Here is a 15,507-nt window from a genome sequence, read left to right as displayed (position 1 = left end):
GAGAAGAACTGTGAGGACCTTATCTGAAGCCATAGGCAGTAAGGGACTACAACACCACTGCGCTAGAGGAAGGCTTTTAACTCCACCTGGTAAAGGGGACTCTGGATTCGCTTCCAAGCCGGCCAGACCCTGCCTGCCCTGTGATCTGGTGCTCTGGACTGTGGCTGCTGAAGTCTTCAGTAAACCAGGTAAAGAGACTGCAAACCTGTGTCCTCGTTCTTTACTGCGCCCTTCACCATCTTCCATCTACACACCGGGAGCCCTGGGGATATACTTCACCTCTGGGACGTTATACCATCTAGCTGCCATAACATCACCCCAGAGGACCCCTTAAAGCAGCGTCGGTCATCCTGACCGAATACCACAGGTGGCGTCACAAACATTAAACTTTATTCAATTTCCCCCTTTAACATGGGCGCTCAGGGCCATGGACCGGGTTGCCACCGTGGCAACCCCCTGTGAATACAGGACCCGGTACAGAGTACCCCACGACCCTGGCAGGCGACTCACTCTCGTGACGTAGCTTCTAGCCTGTCCGAAGCTACGGTCAAAAGATGGCGCCATGGGACCGGAGCTGTGCCAAAAAAATGAGGAAGATGCCAGAGGGTGAGTATAAGAAGGTGGCAGTGGACTTATGTTGAAATCGCCACTCCAGTGCTGAAAAAAAAATCCACTGGAGTGGTGCCTAAAGAAACATGCTGTACTCACCATTTGGGCTACCCTTAAATAGTCTCCTCTGCTCCTGGTGGCTGGCACTTGCTGTGGTTTTGGAATTAGAATCCATCAAGGAAGTCATCTAGGAGATGTTTAGTTTGGTGAACTTGGAGGTGGTGTGCATAACATTAAAATGTGGATGTGCAAAAAAAAGTTAGCCCCGGATTTGTAGTTTTCACGATGGCTAATGGGGGGGGGGGGGGAGGACCGTAATTTATTGAGAACATGATGATATCCTATGTGTGCAAAAACTGCTTTTTGGGCACATGGCAGGACTCGGAAAGGAAAGAACGCTATTTGTTTTTTGGAGCGTAAATTTGTCTAGAATAGATTGTGAATGCCATGTCGCATTTGCAGAGCCCCTGTGACATGACAAAACAGCAGAAACTCACTACAAGTGACCCCATTTAAGCAACTAGACCCCTCAAGGAATTATTATAGGGTTGTGCTGAGCACTTTTAACCCACAGGGGATTCACAAAACTTTATATAATTCAGATGTGAAAAAAATTAAGAAACATTTTTCACTAAAATACTGTTTTAGCACCAAATTTATAATTACTATGATGGTAATAGGAGAAAATGGACTCCCATCATTTGTTATGCAAGTTTTAACTAAAGTGGGAGTACCCCATATGTGGCTGTACACTTAGAGTTGAGCGAATTTGATCGGATTCAGTTGCTGAATCTGAATTTGCTATATTGGTATTCAATTCGTGCCATATGTATGTTTGATGATCGTTTCTGAACATATTTGGAATTTTCTACTCTAATTGACTTTTGGCTGCATTCGGATATTGCAATAACAATATTTGCTGCCGATCGTATGTGGAACCGAATCTGAACAAATTCGCTCAGCTCTGCTGTACATTTAACCCCTTTCTGCCATTGGACTTGCTATTCCGTCCATGTGGGGTGGGCCCTACTTCCCAAGGACGGAATAGTACGTCCAGCGCGATCGGCCGCGCTCACGGGGGTAGCGCGGCCGATCACGGCCGGGTGTCAGCTGACTATCGCAGCTGACATCCGCCACTATGTGCCAGGAGCGGTCACGGACCACCCCCGGCACATTAACCCCCGGCACACTGCGATCAAACATGATCGCAGTGTTCCGGCGGTACAGGGAAGCATCGCGCAGGGAGGGGGCTCCCTGCATGCTTCCCTGAGACGATCTGTACAAGACGATGTGCTCACCTTGTACCAAGCGTCTCCTCCCTGCAAGCCCCGGATCCAAAATGGCCGTGGGGCAGCATCCGGGTCCTGCAGGGAGGTGGCTTCACAGCGCCTGCTCAGAGCAGGCGCCGGGAAGCCTGGAGCTGTGCACGTCAGATCGCAGATCTGACACAGTACACAGCAAAGTGTCAGATCGACGATCTGTCACTTTACCGTGATGCCCCCCCCTTCTTCGGGCGCAAAGTAAAAATGTATATATATATATTCTCCAATAAATACATTCCTTTAGCTAAAAAAAAAAATACAAGTACACATATTTAGTATCGCCCCGTCCGTCCGTAACTGTCCCACTAGTTAACCCCTTCAGTGAACACCGTAAGAGGCAAAAAACAACGCTTTATTATCATACCGCCGAACAAAAAGTGGAATAACACGCGATCAAAAAGGCGGAAATAAATAACCATGGTACCGCTGAAAACGTCATCTTGTCCCGCTAAAAACGAGCCGCCATACAGCATCATCAGCGGAAAAATAAAAAAGTTATAGTCCTCAGAATAAAGCGATGCAAAAATAATTATTTTTTCTATAAACTATTTTTTATCGTATAAAAGCGCCAAAACATAAATGATATAAATGAGGTATCGCTGTAATTGTACTGACCCGAAGAATAAAACCGCTTTATCCATTTTACCAAACGCGGAACAGTATAAACGCCTCCCCCAAAAGAAATTCATGAATAGCTGGTTTTTGGTCATTCTGCCTCACAAAAATCGGAATAAAAAGCGATCAAAAAATGTCACGTGCCCGAAAATGTTACAAATAAAAACGTCAACTCGTCCCGCAAAAAACAAGACCTCACATGACTCTGGACCAAAATATGGAGAAGTTATAGCTCTCAAAATGTGGTAACGCAAAAAAACGCGCTAAAAATAGTAAATCAAACCCCCCTTCATCACCCCCTTAGTTACGAAAAATAAAAAAAATGTATTTATTTCCATTTTCCCATTAGGGTTAGGGCTACGGTTAGGGTTGGGGCTAAAGTTAGGGTTAGGGTTTGGATTGCATTTACGGTTGGGAATATGGTTGGGATTAGGTTTAGGGGTGTGTTTGGATTAGTGTTTCAGTTCCAATTGGGGAGTTTCCACTGTTTAGGCACATCAGGGGCTCTCCAAACGCGGCATTGCGTCCGATCTCAATTGCAGCCAATTCTGCGTTGAAAAAGTAAAACAGTGCTCCTTCCCTTCCGAGCTCTCCCGTGCGCACAAACAGGGGTTTACCCCAACATATGGGGTATCGGCGTACTCAGGACAAATTGGACAACAACTTTTGGGGTCCAATTTCTCCTGTTACCCTTGGGAAAATACAAAACTGGGGGCTAAAAAATAATTTTTGTGGGGAAAAAAAAGGATTTTTTTATTTTCACGGCTCTGCGTTATAAACTGTAGTGAAACACTTAGGGGTTCAAAGTTCTCACAACACATCTAGATAAGTTCCTTGGGGGGGTCTAGTTTCCAATATGGGGTCACATGTGGGGGATTTCTACGGTTTAGGTACATTAGGGGCTCTGCAAATGCAACGTGACGCCTGCAGACCATTCCATCTAAGTCTGCATTCCAAATGGCGCTCCTTCCCTTCCGAGCTCTCCCATGCGCCCAAACGGTGGTTCCCCCCCACATATGGTGTATCAGCGTACTCAGGACACATTGGTCAACAACTTTTGGGGTCCAATTTCTCCTGTTACCCTTGGGAAAACAAAAAATTGGGGGTGAAAAAATCATTTTTGTGAAAAAATATTTTTTTATTTTTACGGCTCTGCATTATAAACTTCTGTGAAGCACTTGGTGGGTCAAAGTGCTCACCACACATCTAGATAAGTTCCTTAGGGGGTCTACTTTCCAAAATGGTGTCACTTGTAGGGGGTCTCAATGTTTAGGCTCATCAGGGGCTCTCCAAACGCAACATGGCGTCCCATCTGAATTCCATTCAATTTTGCATTGAAAAGTCAAATGGCGCTCCTTCGCTTCCGAGCTCTGCCATGCGCCCAAACAGTGGTTTACCCCCAAATATGGGGTATCGGCGTACTCAAGACAAATTGTCCAACAACTTTTGGGGTCCATTTTCTCCTGTTACCCTTGGTAAAATAAAACAAATTGGAGCTGAAGTAAAAAATTTTGTGTGACAAAATTTAAATGTTCATTTTTATTTAAACATTACAAAAATTCCTGTGAAATACCTGAAGGGTTAATAAACTTCTTGAATGTGGTTTTGAGCACCTTGAGGGGTGCAGTTTTTAGAATGGTTTTCCATCATATAGACCCCTCAAAATGGCTTCAAATGAGATGTGGTCCCTAAAAAAAAAAAAAAAAAAAAAAAAAAAATGGTGTTGTAAAAATGAGAAATTGCTGGTCAACTTTTAACCCTTAACTCCCTAACAAAAAAAAATTTTGGTTCCAAAATTGTGCTGATGTAAAGTAGACATGTAGGAAATGTTACTTAAGTATTTTGTGTGACACATCTCTGATTTAATTGTATAAAAATTCAAATTTGGAAAATTGCGAAATTTTCGCCAAATTTCCGTTTGTTTTTTTCACAAATAAACGCAGGTAATATCAAAGAAATTTTACCACTATCATGAAGTACAATATGTCACGAGAAAACAATGTCAGAATCACCGGGATCCGTTGAAGCGTTCCAGAGTTATAACCTCATAAAGGGACAGTGGTCAGAATTGTAAAAATTGGCCCGGTCATTAACGTGCAAACCACCCTTGGGGGTAAAGGGGTTAAGCACATTGCAGGGATGGGAAGGAGCACTATGCAGACTCCATTTGAAGACATTTTGGTCTTCATTAGCTGAGCCCCTAAGGTGCCAGAACAGCTGAAACCCCCACAAGTGACCCCATCTGGGAAACTTTACTGTTTAAGCAATTCATATAGGGGTCTAGTGAGTGTTTTGAACCCACAGGTGCATCACTGAATTTAATAACACTAAGATGTGGAAATTTAACATTAGTGGTAAAAAAAAAATAAAAATTTTTTAATTTGCTGAATATTTGTCAGTAACACAAGGGTTAATAGGTGGAACTGGACCCCATAATTTATTGCTCAATGTTTCCTGTACGCACTGATGCCCTATATACAGTCAGAGATTATGGTTAGGCTGCACGTCCGGAAGGGCTGTGGAGTCTATATAATGGACCAACTCCTAAAATATATAATATATTGGGTACTGTAGTTCAGTGCAGGATGTGCTGTAAAAATATTTTTCATTAGAATTTGGTAAAGTTCTGAAATGTCCTTTAAATGTCTGCTCTGTTCCTGATCTAAGGATCTGGGCTTTTAGTTGAGATGAATCTGTGCTGCACTTTATGTACATGCTCAGTAGTGACCAGTGCTGGTGGGTCACGGAAATTGAGGAGCCTGAGGTTTGGCTTAACGATTCCACAGTCCTGACGTCAGGGCTGAGAAGGAAGGAGCGCTATTTGGCACAGATTTTGCTAGAATAGTTTGCGGGCGACATTTGCGTAGCTCCTAAGGTGCAGAACAGCAGAAAAACCCCAAAGTGATCCCAGTGTAGAAATTGAACCTCTCAAGGAATTCATCTACTGCTGTAACTTTTTTGTAAGATCCACACTATGCTTTATTTTGGAGAATTGCAAATATGCCAGTTTAGTACCCATACCTTTGTACCCCCATACAATGTAGAGCCTAATATATCGTAGCGTCCCCCATAGCTTGTACTTCTGGTGATATGTACACTGTAAATTATTTGGGCTCTCCCTGCTACAATAACGCCTAAGATGTGGTCGCTTATTTAGGCTTAGACACTGGTGCTCAGGGGTGGGGCTTTTGGACTTGGGAGCGCAGATGTCACTGGATTTTATTTGAGGGGGCTGGAGCCATGTCACTTTTCAAGAGTTTTTGTTCTACCAGTAACTTGGGTACCCAATATTTCCAATGACAATCCTGAGTGGGGGCTGGTTTTCTGTGGGATAAATTAAGGTTTTTATTGGTAATATTTTAGGGTACATAATAATTTTTGATCGCATCACATTCTTCCATTCTACACTGAGCACTTACATCAGGGTTTCCATGTAGATCCCACAAAAATGCGATTCAGACCCCCAATTGAACCACCCAATACATGAGGCAGATGGAGTGACTTTGGAGTCCTTTTTGCCATCTGATCCACTGGTATTCATTTTATGATGAGCCACCGCTTGAACAGGGACCAAGTTGAGTACAAAGGGACTCCACGTGCCTTTTATGTTGTTGTATCAGTGTTTTTTGTCTGAATCACAGTTTTGTGTATTTGCACAGAAACCCTGAAGTAAGCACTCGGTGGAGAGCGCAGGATAAATGTGAGTCAAGACTTGTTCTGATTGTTGGGAAGTGGAATGAACATATAGACAGCAGTACAAGAATAGTTCTTATTTTTGTGTAGTATAAGTGATTAGATGTTTTTGTATTTTTTTGCTTTCTTGCTTTTGCAATTAAAAAAAAAACAATATTTCTCCTTCGCCTCATTGGGGGACACAGGACCATGGGGTTATGCTGCTGTCACTAGGAGGCTGACACTAAGCTGAGACAAAAAAAGGTTAGCTCCTCCCCTGCAGTATACACCCTCGTACTGGCTTCCAGACACCCAGTTCAAGCTTAGTGTCCGTAGGAGGCACACTGATTTTTATTTTCACGGATTTTTTCTTTTTAATCCATTCCGGACGAAGGGGGCGACGGATTCTTTAGTGGTCCGATCTCCCCCGAACCAACAACAGGTGAGCACGGGAGTTTCACCTCTCCGTATCCTCTCCTGCGACGTGGGAGCCACTGCCTGAGCTGACCATTTTTGGGCGACGGTTTTTTCCCTAAAAGGGACGCCGATCTCCCCATGTTGTACAGAGGAGCACTGGTGTTTTCCTCCAGTATCCTCCTCTGCAGCCAGGCCTTTTTATTGCCGGACATTTGCCCGGTCCACCAGGTTTTACCCTCGGCTGTACAGTGGCCCCCTATTCCCGTGGCGTCCGTGCAGACCACACTGCATCACCAATGCTCTGTGTGACTCAGGTGGTGGACGGTTCCTCTCCACTCCCCTCTGGGGCTGGTGGATGGAGGCTTCCCATCCCCTGCACCGTCCCAGCCATCCTTAGGCTCCTCTCACCTCCTCGGGTAAGTGTCTCGTGGGGGATGGGGGGGTCGCCGGCGGTCCGGAGGGCTCCTTCTTAAGCAGGGCACATTAGGGGCTGTAACGTCGGCACTTTGCGGCCGCGCACCGGGCCCAGGCCGCAAATTTAGCCCCCGGCTTCGGCCTAGCCGCTGGTCGCTGCCGATAGGCTCCGCCCACTCCTGCGCGTCATCAGCGGCGCCGCCCCTGGTTCCTGGCGCTTCTCACAGCCGTCGAGATCTCCTTCCTGATCTCGGCGGCCATCTTCACTCCACATGCCGCAGCTCCTGCTCGGAAGCACCTCGGTGTCACTGCGCCCACGTGCAGCCAGTCTCCTCTCAGGCTTCTCAGCTTCCCAAGACAGCGGGACACAGGACCGGGGTAAGGAGACATCGTCAGCTTCTCCCCTGCAGCGTCTCCCTCTGCTTCCCAGTCCAGTTTATAGTCCCTGTGGCCTCTTTCTGCATTAGAATCATGTCGCAGTCAAGGTCTAAAAAACTACCTAAAGTACATACGACCTTTTTTTCTGCATGTACCACCTGCCAGGCCCCACTTCCTAAGCCTCAAAGTTCTCCCCTCTGCTCTGCCTGCGATGCCCCATGTGCCCAGGAGCCCTCCACCGACTCTGGCGTACCTAGTCCCCCCCCCCCCCCCCCCCCCCCGTGGGTCGCTTCACTCACAGTCCGTGGATTTTTTTAGCCAACGCCATCAAATCCATTCAAAATCCTCCCGGGGTTCAGGGTAATCCGCTTCAGGCGTTAAGAGATCCCTTCATAGCAGGGGAATCGTCGGCCAGCAGGGGCCGCTCTCCACTTAGAGAGGCTCGGTCATCCAGAAAACGGATCCTCACTACCTCTCCTGAGCGCTCTCCTCGCCGCTCAGACTCTGCCAGCTCCACCTCTCGCTCACCCTCTTTGGGGGCTCACAGCGTTCACGACTCTGAACATGAGTCCGAGGTATCATTGGACCCGGAGGCTCCGGAGTTCAGAGCTACGGTTGACTCCCTCATTGTAGCTGTCAATCACACTCTTAAGGTGGATGATGACGCTAATTCCGCTCCGGAACACGCGGTCTCTTTTACCAGATCCAAACGTTCCCACAAATCTTTTGCCTCTCATCCAGCTTTTCTGGATATAGTCAGGCGTCACAGGGAGCATCCAGATAAGCGTTTCACGGGTAAGAAGGACCTGGCATCTAAGTATCCCTTTTCAGCGGATCTCGTGAAGGACTGGACGGATCCCCCTTTAGTAGATCCGCCAGTCTCACGCCTAGCTTCTAAAACGCTTCTTTCAGTTCCGGAGGGCGCTTCAATTAAGAGTCCCACTGAACGCCAGCTAGACTCTCTAGCTCGTTCAGTGTATGAAGCCTCTGGCTCTTCCCTGGCCCCCTCCTTCGCCGCGGCTTGGGTGACCAAGGCTATGGTTTCCTGGGCGGATGCTCTAGCGAAATCCATTAATGAACAGGACCTCTCGTCTGAGATGGCAGACCTAGCCAAGCAGTTAGCCATGGCTAGCGATTACGTGATGTTCGTTTCCCTCGACGCGGCGAATTGCGCAGCATCGGCGGCTTCCAACGCCATTGCTATCAGAAGGGCTCTTTGGCTCAGGGAGTGGCGCGCAGACTCCTCCTCTAAGAAATCTCTGATCTCCCTCCCTTTTCAAAGCGGGCGTCTTTTCGGCGAAAAGCTTGACCAGCTTATTTCCGACGCCACAGGGGGAAAGAGCAAGTTCCTTCCCCAACAGAGGCCCAAGGCTGCTTTCCAGCGCCAGCCTTTCTTTCGTTTTCGGCCTTTTCGTACCAGCCCAGCCTGGTCCAATCCCTCCGGGCTTTCCAGATCAGACCGTTCCTCTCGCAATGACAGAGACTCTCGTCCCTCCTTCAGGCCGAATCCTTCCTGGCGCGGGAAACCAAGGCAGCCCAGAACCCGAGGTTCCAGACCTCCCAGATTCCCGTCTCAATGACTCGGGAACGGTGCCAGTCGATACCATCAGAATAGGCGGACGCCTACTCTTTTTTTCAGCAAGCCTGGCTCTCCGTCGTGCACGACGAATGGGTCAGGGATCTGGTATCGTCCGGCTACAAGATAGAGTTCTCCTCACCTCCTCCAACTCGGTTTTTCCCCTCTCGTCTTCCCAGTTCGGCAACTCAGACTCGCGCCCTTCTTTGCGCCATTCACATCCTCCGCCAGAGCGGGGTCATTGTCCCGGTCCCGGAACACGAGAGGTTCAAAGGTTTCTACTCAAACCTCTTCGTCGTGCCAAAGAAAGACGGAAAAGTGCGGCCCATTCTGGATCTGAAGCTCCTGAACAAGTGCGTAAGAGTCCGGCACTTCAGGATGGAATCGCTCAGATCGGTCATCTCTTCGATGGAAAGAGGGGAATTTCTGGCCTCGATAGACATCAAGGATGCCTATCTTCACATCCCGATTTTCCCGTCTCATCAGAGGTTCCTCCGCTTTGCCATTCTGGAGGATCACTTCCAGTTCACGGCCTTACCCTTCGGTCTCGCCACGGCGCCCAGGGTATTTACCAAGGTCATGGCGGCTGTCATGGCCATCCTTCATTCTCGAGGAGTCGTCGTGTTACCTTACTTAGACGATCTCCTCATAAAGGGCCCGTCTTTTCAGGCCTGCGAGTCAAGCGTCCACATTACCCTGGATTCTCTTTCGCGCCTAGGTTGGTTGATCAACTGGGACAAGTCCTCTCCCGTTCCTGCCCGTCGGATCTCCTTTCTGGGAATGATCCTGGACCCTTCGAGGGGGCTGGTCTTGCTTCCTCGGTCCAAGGCCCAAGCACTTCAGCAAGGAGCCCAAACGCTCTGTCATCCTCGCCCGTGAACCATTCGGTTCGCCATGAAGATCCTGGGAAAGATGGTTGCAGCAATCGAAGCAGTTCCTTTTGCTCAACTCCATCTCCGTCCCTTGCAACAGGCTTTGCTAGACAACTGGGACAGGAGCATCTCTTCTCTCGACCGCCCTTGTCCCCTGTCCCCGCGGGTCAGACAATCTCTCGTATGGTGGACCCTGGGCCCATCTCTCCTCCGGGGGAAGTCCTTCCTCCCGATCCGCTGGTTAGTGGTGACTACCGACGCCAGTCTTCTTGGCTGGGGGGCGGTGTTCCTCCACCACTCGGCCCAGGGCCTCTGGACAGTTCGGGAATCCAAACTTCCCATCAACATCCTGGAGATTCGTGCTATCAGACTTGCTCTGAGTCGCTTTCACCCCCTGCTCGCGGGTCACCCTGTACGAGTCCAATCCGACAACGTCACGGCGGTGGCTTACATCAACCACCAGGGGGGTACCCGCAGCAGGGCCGCGATGCAGGAAGTCTCCCTCATCCTTCGTTGGGCCGAAACCAACCATTCCATCATCTCCGCGGTGTACATTCCGGGAGTCGAGAATTGGGCGGCGGACTTCCTGAGCCGCCAGGGCCTTGCCTCGGGGGAGTGGGAACTCCACCCAGAGGTTTTTCACCAGATCTGTCTTCGCTGGGGGACCCCGGACGTGGATCTGATGGCGTCCAGATTGAACGCCAAGGTCCACAACTTCATTGCTCGATCTCGGGATCCCCAGGCCATAGGAGTGGACGCGCTGATTTCTCCGTGGCATCATTTTCAGCTCCCATACGTGTTCCCTCCCCTTCCCTTACTGTCGAAGGTGATCCGAAAGATCAAGATGGAGGGAGTTCCAGTCATTCTGGTCGCCCCAGACTGGCCTCGTCGCGCTTGGTACGCGGAGCTCGTTCAGCTCGTAGCCGACGTTCCCTTGCGGTTGCCAGACCGCCCAGACCTGCTTCGCCAAGGACCGATTTACCATCAGAGCTCAGGGGCCCTACGTTTAACGGCGTGGCTGTTGAAACCTGGGTTCTAACTCGTGCCGGTTTCTCTCAGCAGGTCATCCCCACCATGTTAAGTGCTCGCAAGGCGTCTTCCGCCTCCATCTACCACCGCGTCTGGAAATCCTTCTTCTCATGGTGTAGGCTCCGGGGTCTCCCTCCTCTCGTTTTTCTCTATCCCTTGCATCTTGAATTTCCTTCAGGCTGGTCTGGACTCCGGTTTGGCCCTGAGTTCCCTCAAAGGTCAGATCTCAGCGTTATCCGTGCTTTTCCAGCGTAGGATCGCCACCAACCTTCAGGTCAAGACTTTCATCCAGGGAGTCTCCCATGTGGTTCCTCCCTACAGGATGCCGCTGGAGACCTGGGATCTCAACTTGGTCCTAGGGGTCCTTCAGGAACCTCCGTTCGAACCCCTGCAAGACGTTCCGCTCTCGGTCCTCTCTTGGAAGGTTGCCTTCCTGGTAGCGGTGACGTCCATCAGAAGGGTTTCAGAGCTCGCCGCTTTATCCTGCCGGGCTCCTTTCCTTGCCTTTCATCAGGACAAGGTAGTCCTTCGTCCTTCTCCGGCGTTTCTTCCAAAGGTGGTCTCTTCTTTCCACCTCAATGAGGACATCATTCTTCCCTCCTTTTGCCCACAGCCCAAACATAGAGTCGAGAAGGCTCTCCATACTCTGGACGTGGTTAGGGCCCTCAGGAGGTACATCTCCAGAACGGCTCACTTCAGAAAATCGGACGCCCTTTTCGTGCTCCCGGAGGGTCACAGAAAGGGTTTGGCTGCGTCTAAATCCACGATAGCCAGATGGATTCGATCTGCTATCCAGGAATCCTATCGAGTCAGAGGCAGTCCTATCCCGGCGGGGATTAGAGCTCATTCCACTCGGTCGATGGGTGCTTCCTGGGCCATCCGGCACCAGGCAACAGCGGAGCAGGTTTGCAAGGCCGCAACGTGGTCTAGCCTGCATACCTTCACAAAGCATTACAATGTCCACATCCACTCCTCTGCGGACGCGGCCCTTGGCAGGCGTATCCTGCAAGCGGCCGTTGCGCACCTGTAGTTAGTTGGTACATGGAGGTATTTGGTTGTATTGTTTCCCTCCCAGGGACTGCTTTGGGACGTCCCATGGTCCTGGGTCCCCCAATGAGGCGAAGGAGAAATAGGGATTTTTGTGTGTACTCACCGTAAAATCCTTTTCTCCGAGCCACTCATTGGGGGACACAGCACCCACCCTGGTAGCCTTTTTCGGCTCGTGATCTTGTTTTTTGTTCTTGACTGTTTGTTTGACATGTTATATTCTAATGTTACTGGTTATATTGTTTCTATCCTACTGCTTTTGCACTGAACTGGGTGTCTGGAAGCCAGTACGAGGGTGTATACTGCAGGGGAGGAGCTAACCTTTTTTTGTCTCAGCTTAGTGTCAGCCTCCTAGTGACAGCAGCATAACCCCATGGTCCTGTGTCCCCCAATGAGTGGCTCGGAGAAAAGGATTTTACGGTGAGTACACACAAAAATCCCTATTTTACAGTGAAGTGAATTTAATTTGTTTTTTTGCATCACCATATTCCAAGAGCTTTAACTTTTTTTTTCTTTCTCCCGAATGAGCCATATTAGGGCTTTCTTTTTACGGGATGATTTGGCGTTTTTACCTATGTTTTTTTTTTTTTTTTTTTTTTTTTTTTATATATACATGTATTTTTTTTTATGGCTTTTTACGCAGTTTTATAGATCAGGTTCCTCCAGGCTCATCAATACTAACTGTGTTTTGTTTTTGTTTTTTTGTTTTACCCTAAAAATTCTGCCTTATGATATGTGCACACGTTGCGGATTCACCTGCGTTTTTACACCTGCGGATTCCTATTAAGGAATAGGTGTGAATGCTGCGGAATCCGCACAAAGAATTGACATGCTACGGAAAATAAACAGCAGCATGTGCACAGCAGATTTGGTTTTCCATAGGTTTACATGGTACTGTAAAACGCATGGGAAAACAGCTGCAGATCCGCAGCGACAAATCCGGAGCCGCAGCCAAATCCACAACATGTGCACATACCTTTTGTGGCAAAACGGTGTGCTTTTTCCCGTGATATATTTATTTTTATTTTTTTTTTTACTGTGGGACATGTACAATTTAGGCTATGTTCACACTTTGCGGGTTTTGCCGCGGATCCGCAGCAGATTTGACACTGCGGATCCGCAGCAGTTTTCCATGCAGGGTACAGTACAATGTTACCCTATGGAAAACAAAACCCGCTGTGCCCACGCTGCGGATTTCCGCGGGAAAAGCCGCGCGGCTTTTCTGCGGAAAAAAAGGAGCATGTCATTTCTTGGTGCAGAATCGCAGCGGTTCTGCACCCATAGAAATGCATTGATCCGCTCACTTCCCGCATGGGGCTGTGCCCACGTTGCGGGAAGTTAAGCGGATAATGTGCAGATGGTACCCGGGGTGCAGGAGAGGAGACTCTCCTCCAGGCCCTGGGAACCATATTTTGGTGTAAAAAAAAGAATTAAAATAAAAAATGATGCTATACTCACCTCTCAGCGCTGCCCGCGGCGTCCGGTCTCAGTTGCTGTGCTTGCAGGACCTGTGGTGACGTCGCGGTCACATGACCGTGATGACGCCGCGGTTACATGACCGTGACGTCACGAAGGTCCTTGTCAGCACAGCCGCGTGCAGCGCCGGGGAGATCGCGACGTCAGAGGGTGAGTATAGCCAATTTTTATTATTTTTTACATTACTATTGATGCTGCATATTGCTGCATATGCAGCATCAATAGTACAGGAGTAATCCCGCAGCGGAAACCGTGGAACAAACCGCGATAAATCTGCAGGGATAACCGCAGCGGTTTTGCCCTGCAGATTTATCAATTCCGCTGCGGGATTAACCCGCAGAGCAAGCCGCAACGTGTGAACGTGGCCTTATACTCTGATCTTTGGCTCATGTACTGCAGTGCCGGAGACTGGTCAGCGATGGCTAAACAACAAAGGTGCTACTAACGCTTAGAAAGGAGGAGCAATAACTGGAGGAAAGACGAATGCGTATGTAGAAAGTGCGCACCCGAGGTACAAAAAATATCAAATACTACTTTATAATCACCAAAGCACAAACATGATAAAACCACGCTAACACCCCCATCCATGTACTATGTATTATTGTACTTGGATGGGGGTATTATCGTTGTTTTTAATCATGTTTGTGCTTTGGTGGTGATAAAGTAGTTTTTGATATTTTTTGTACCTCGGGTGCGCACTTTCTGCATATACATTAGTCTTTCTTCCAGTTATTGGAGACTGGTCAGTGAGTCACTGACAGCCGGTGAGTCCCTGCTTATAGCTGAATCTCGGACGCCACCGTACCTTGAGGTAATCAGATGGCCTAAGTGTACCATGGCAACAATCGACACCCATGGGTGGTCAGTCCTGCCATAGGGGGTCTTTTAACCACTGATAATACCGCTGTTGCGATTTACAATGGTATTTAAGGATTTAATCAGCTCCAAAACCAATCTGGCCGATACAGCAGGGGCGTCAGCTGTCACTGGCAGTAATTCCACCTGTGGGGTGGCGTTATTCTCTTAATCCCAATCGTCGTTTTAAAAGACCCCTTAACGGCTGCCTTTTTTATGGTTATTGGTGGTCATTAAATGGTTAAAATAGAATGCAACAAGCGATAAATTATATTTGAAAAGGAACAACCCCTCTTAATATGTTCAAAATGGCAACACGAATTCTTTATTAAAATGATGCGTTAATTTTCTGTAGCTATAACTTTTTTTGTTCCTTCTCTCTTCAGTAAATGCCGCTGATAACAAACAAAGGGATGCAACAATGTCATGCATCAAGGTCACAATTGACCCGTAAGTAACTTGAAATTTGTGGCCTCTTATCTGCACAATGTTGTATTTACAGTAATGTTCATTACTGCAATTTCTTTTTTGTGGCTTACAGTGAGAATAACACAGTCAGTGTATGGAATAACGGGAAGGGTATTCCTGTTGTGGAGCACAAAGTGGAGAAAGTTTATGTTCCTGCTCTCATCTTTGGGCAGTTGTTGACCTCCAGTAACTATGATGATGATGAGAAAAAAGTTACAGGTCAGTGTAGCTCTTGGCCAACTCAATTGTCGGCTAACCACAATTTTAATTTAACTCTTACAGCACAAAATAACTGTTGAAACAAAGGACTGGCAGTTGGTGCATCACATTGGGGTCAATCCTTTAAATACATATTCCCACCTGCATTTTTTTCCCCCACTATCTCAACTCTCCCTTCTTTGGCTTCGTAGAGCCAGAAAAGGGGCAAAGATGGATTCAGACCAAGAAGGTAGGAAGGTGCACTTAAATGTTTGGCCACGCTATGATGTGCTGACAGTCTCTTTAAAGAAGTGCTCCCATTAAAGTTTTTAATATATTGCAATCATTGTATTATATAGCACTGTGTACTTACAATTGCTCATTTTGACTTTCTACCTAGCTAGTTCTTCTCTTTTCCTCTCTTTTAAACACATGATTAAAAACTGACTAGCTGAGTCCTAAGATCTATGTAAAAACAGGTCGTCAATATTTCATGTATGAGTCACTGCAAAAGTTCCATTGTAGGGGGAATGGATGCTGCTGGGTCTGGAGTTGGAGA

The 15,507-nt window shown here is 48.0% G+C and overlaps 1 protein-coding gene across 1 annotated transcript in view; it reads left to right on the top strand.

Moving 5' to 3' along the window:
• Positions 1 to 15,507, top strand: part of TOP2A (DNA topoisomerase II alpha) — a 59,798-nt gene that overhangs the window by 18,413 nt on the left and 25,878 nt on the right. Inside the window, exons 4-5 of the mRNA XM_077252409.1 lie at positions 14,669 to 14,732; positions 14,824 to 14,969. Of these exons, the coding sequence (XP_077108524.1) occupies positions 14,669 to 14,732; positions 14,824 to 14,969 (210 nt within the window). The remainder of the gene's footprint in view (positions 1 to 14,668; positions 14,733 to 14,823; positions 14,970 to 15,507) is intronic.

The sequence above is a fragment of the Ranitomeya variabilis genome, chromosome 4 (assembly GCF_051348905.1).
Source record: "Ranitomeya variabilis isolate aRanVar5 chromosome 4, aRanVar5.hap1, whole genome shotgun sequence".
NCBI lineage: Eukaryota > Metazoa > Chordata > Amphibia > Anura > Dendrobatidae > Ranitomeya > Ranitomeya variabilis.
The sequence above is the reverse complement of the archived record's forward strand: the minus strand, read 5'-3'. Positions and strand labels throughout refer to the sequence as shown.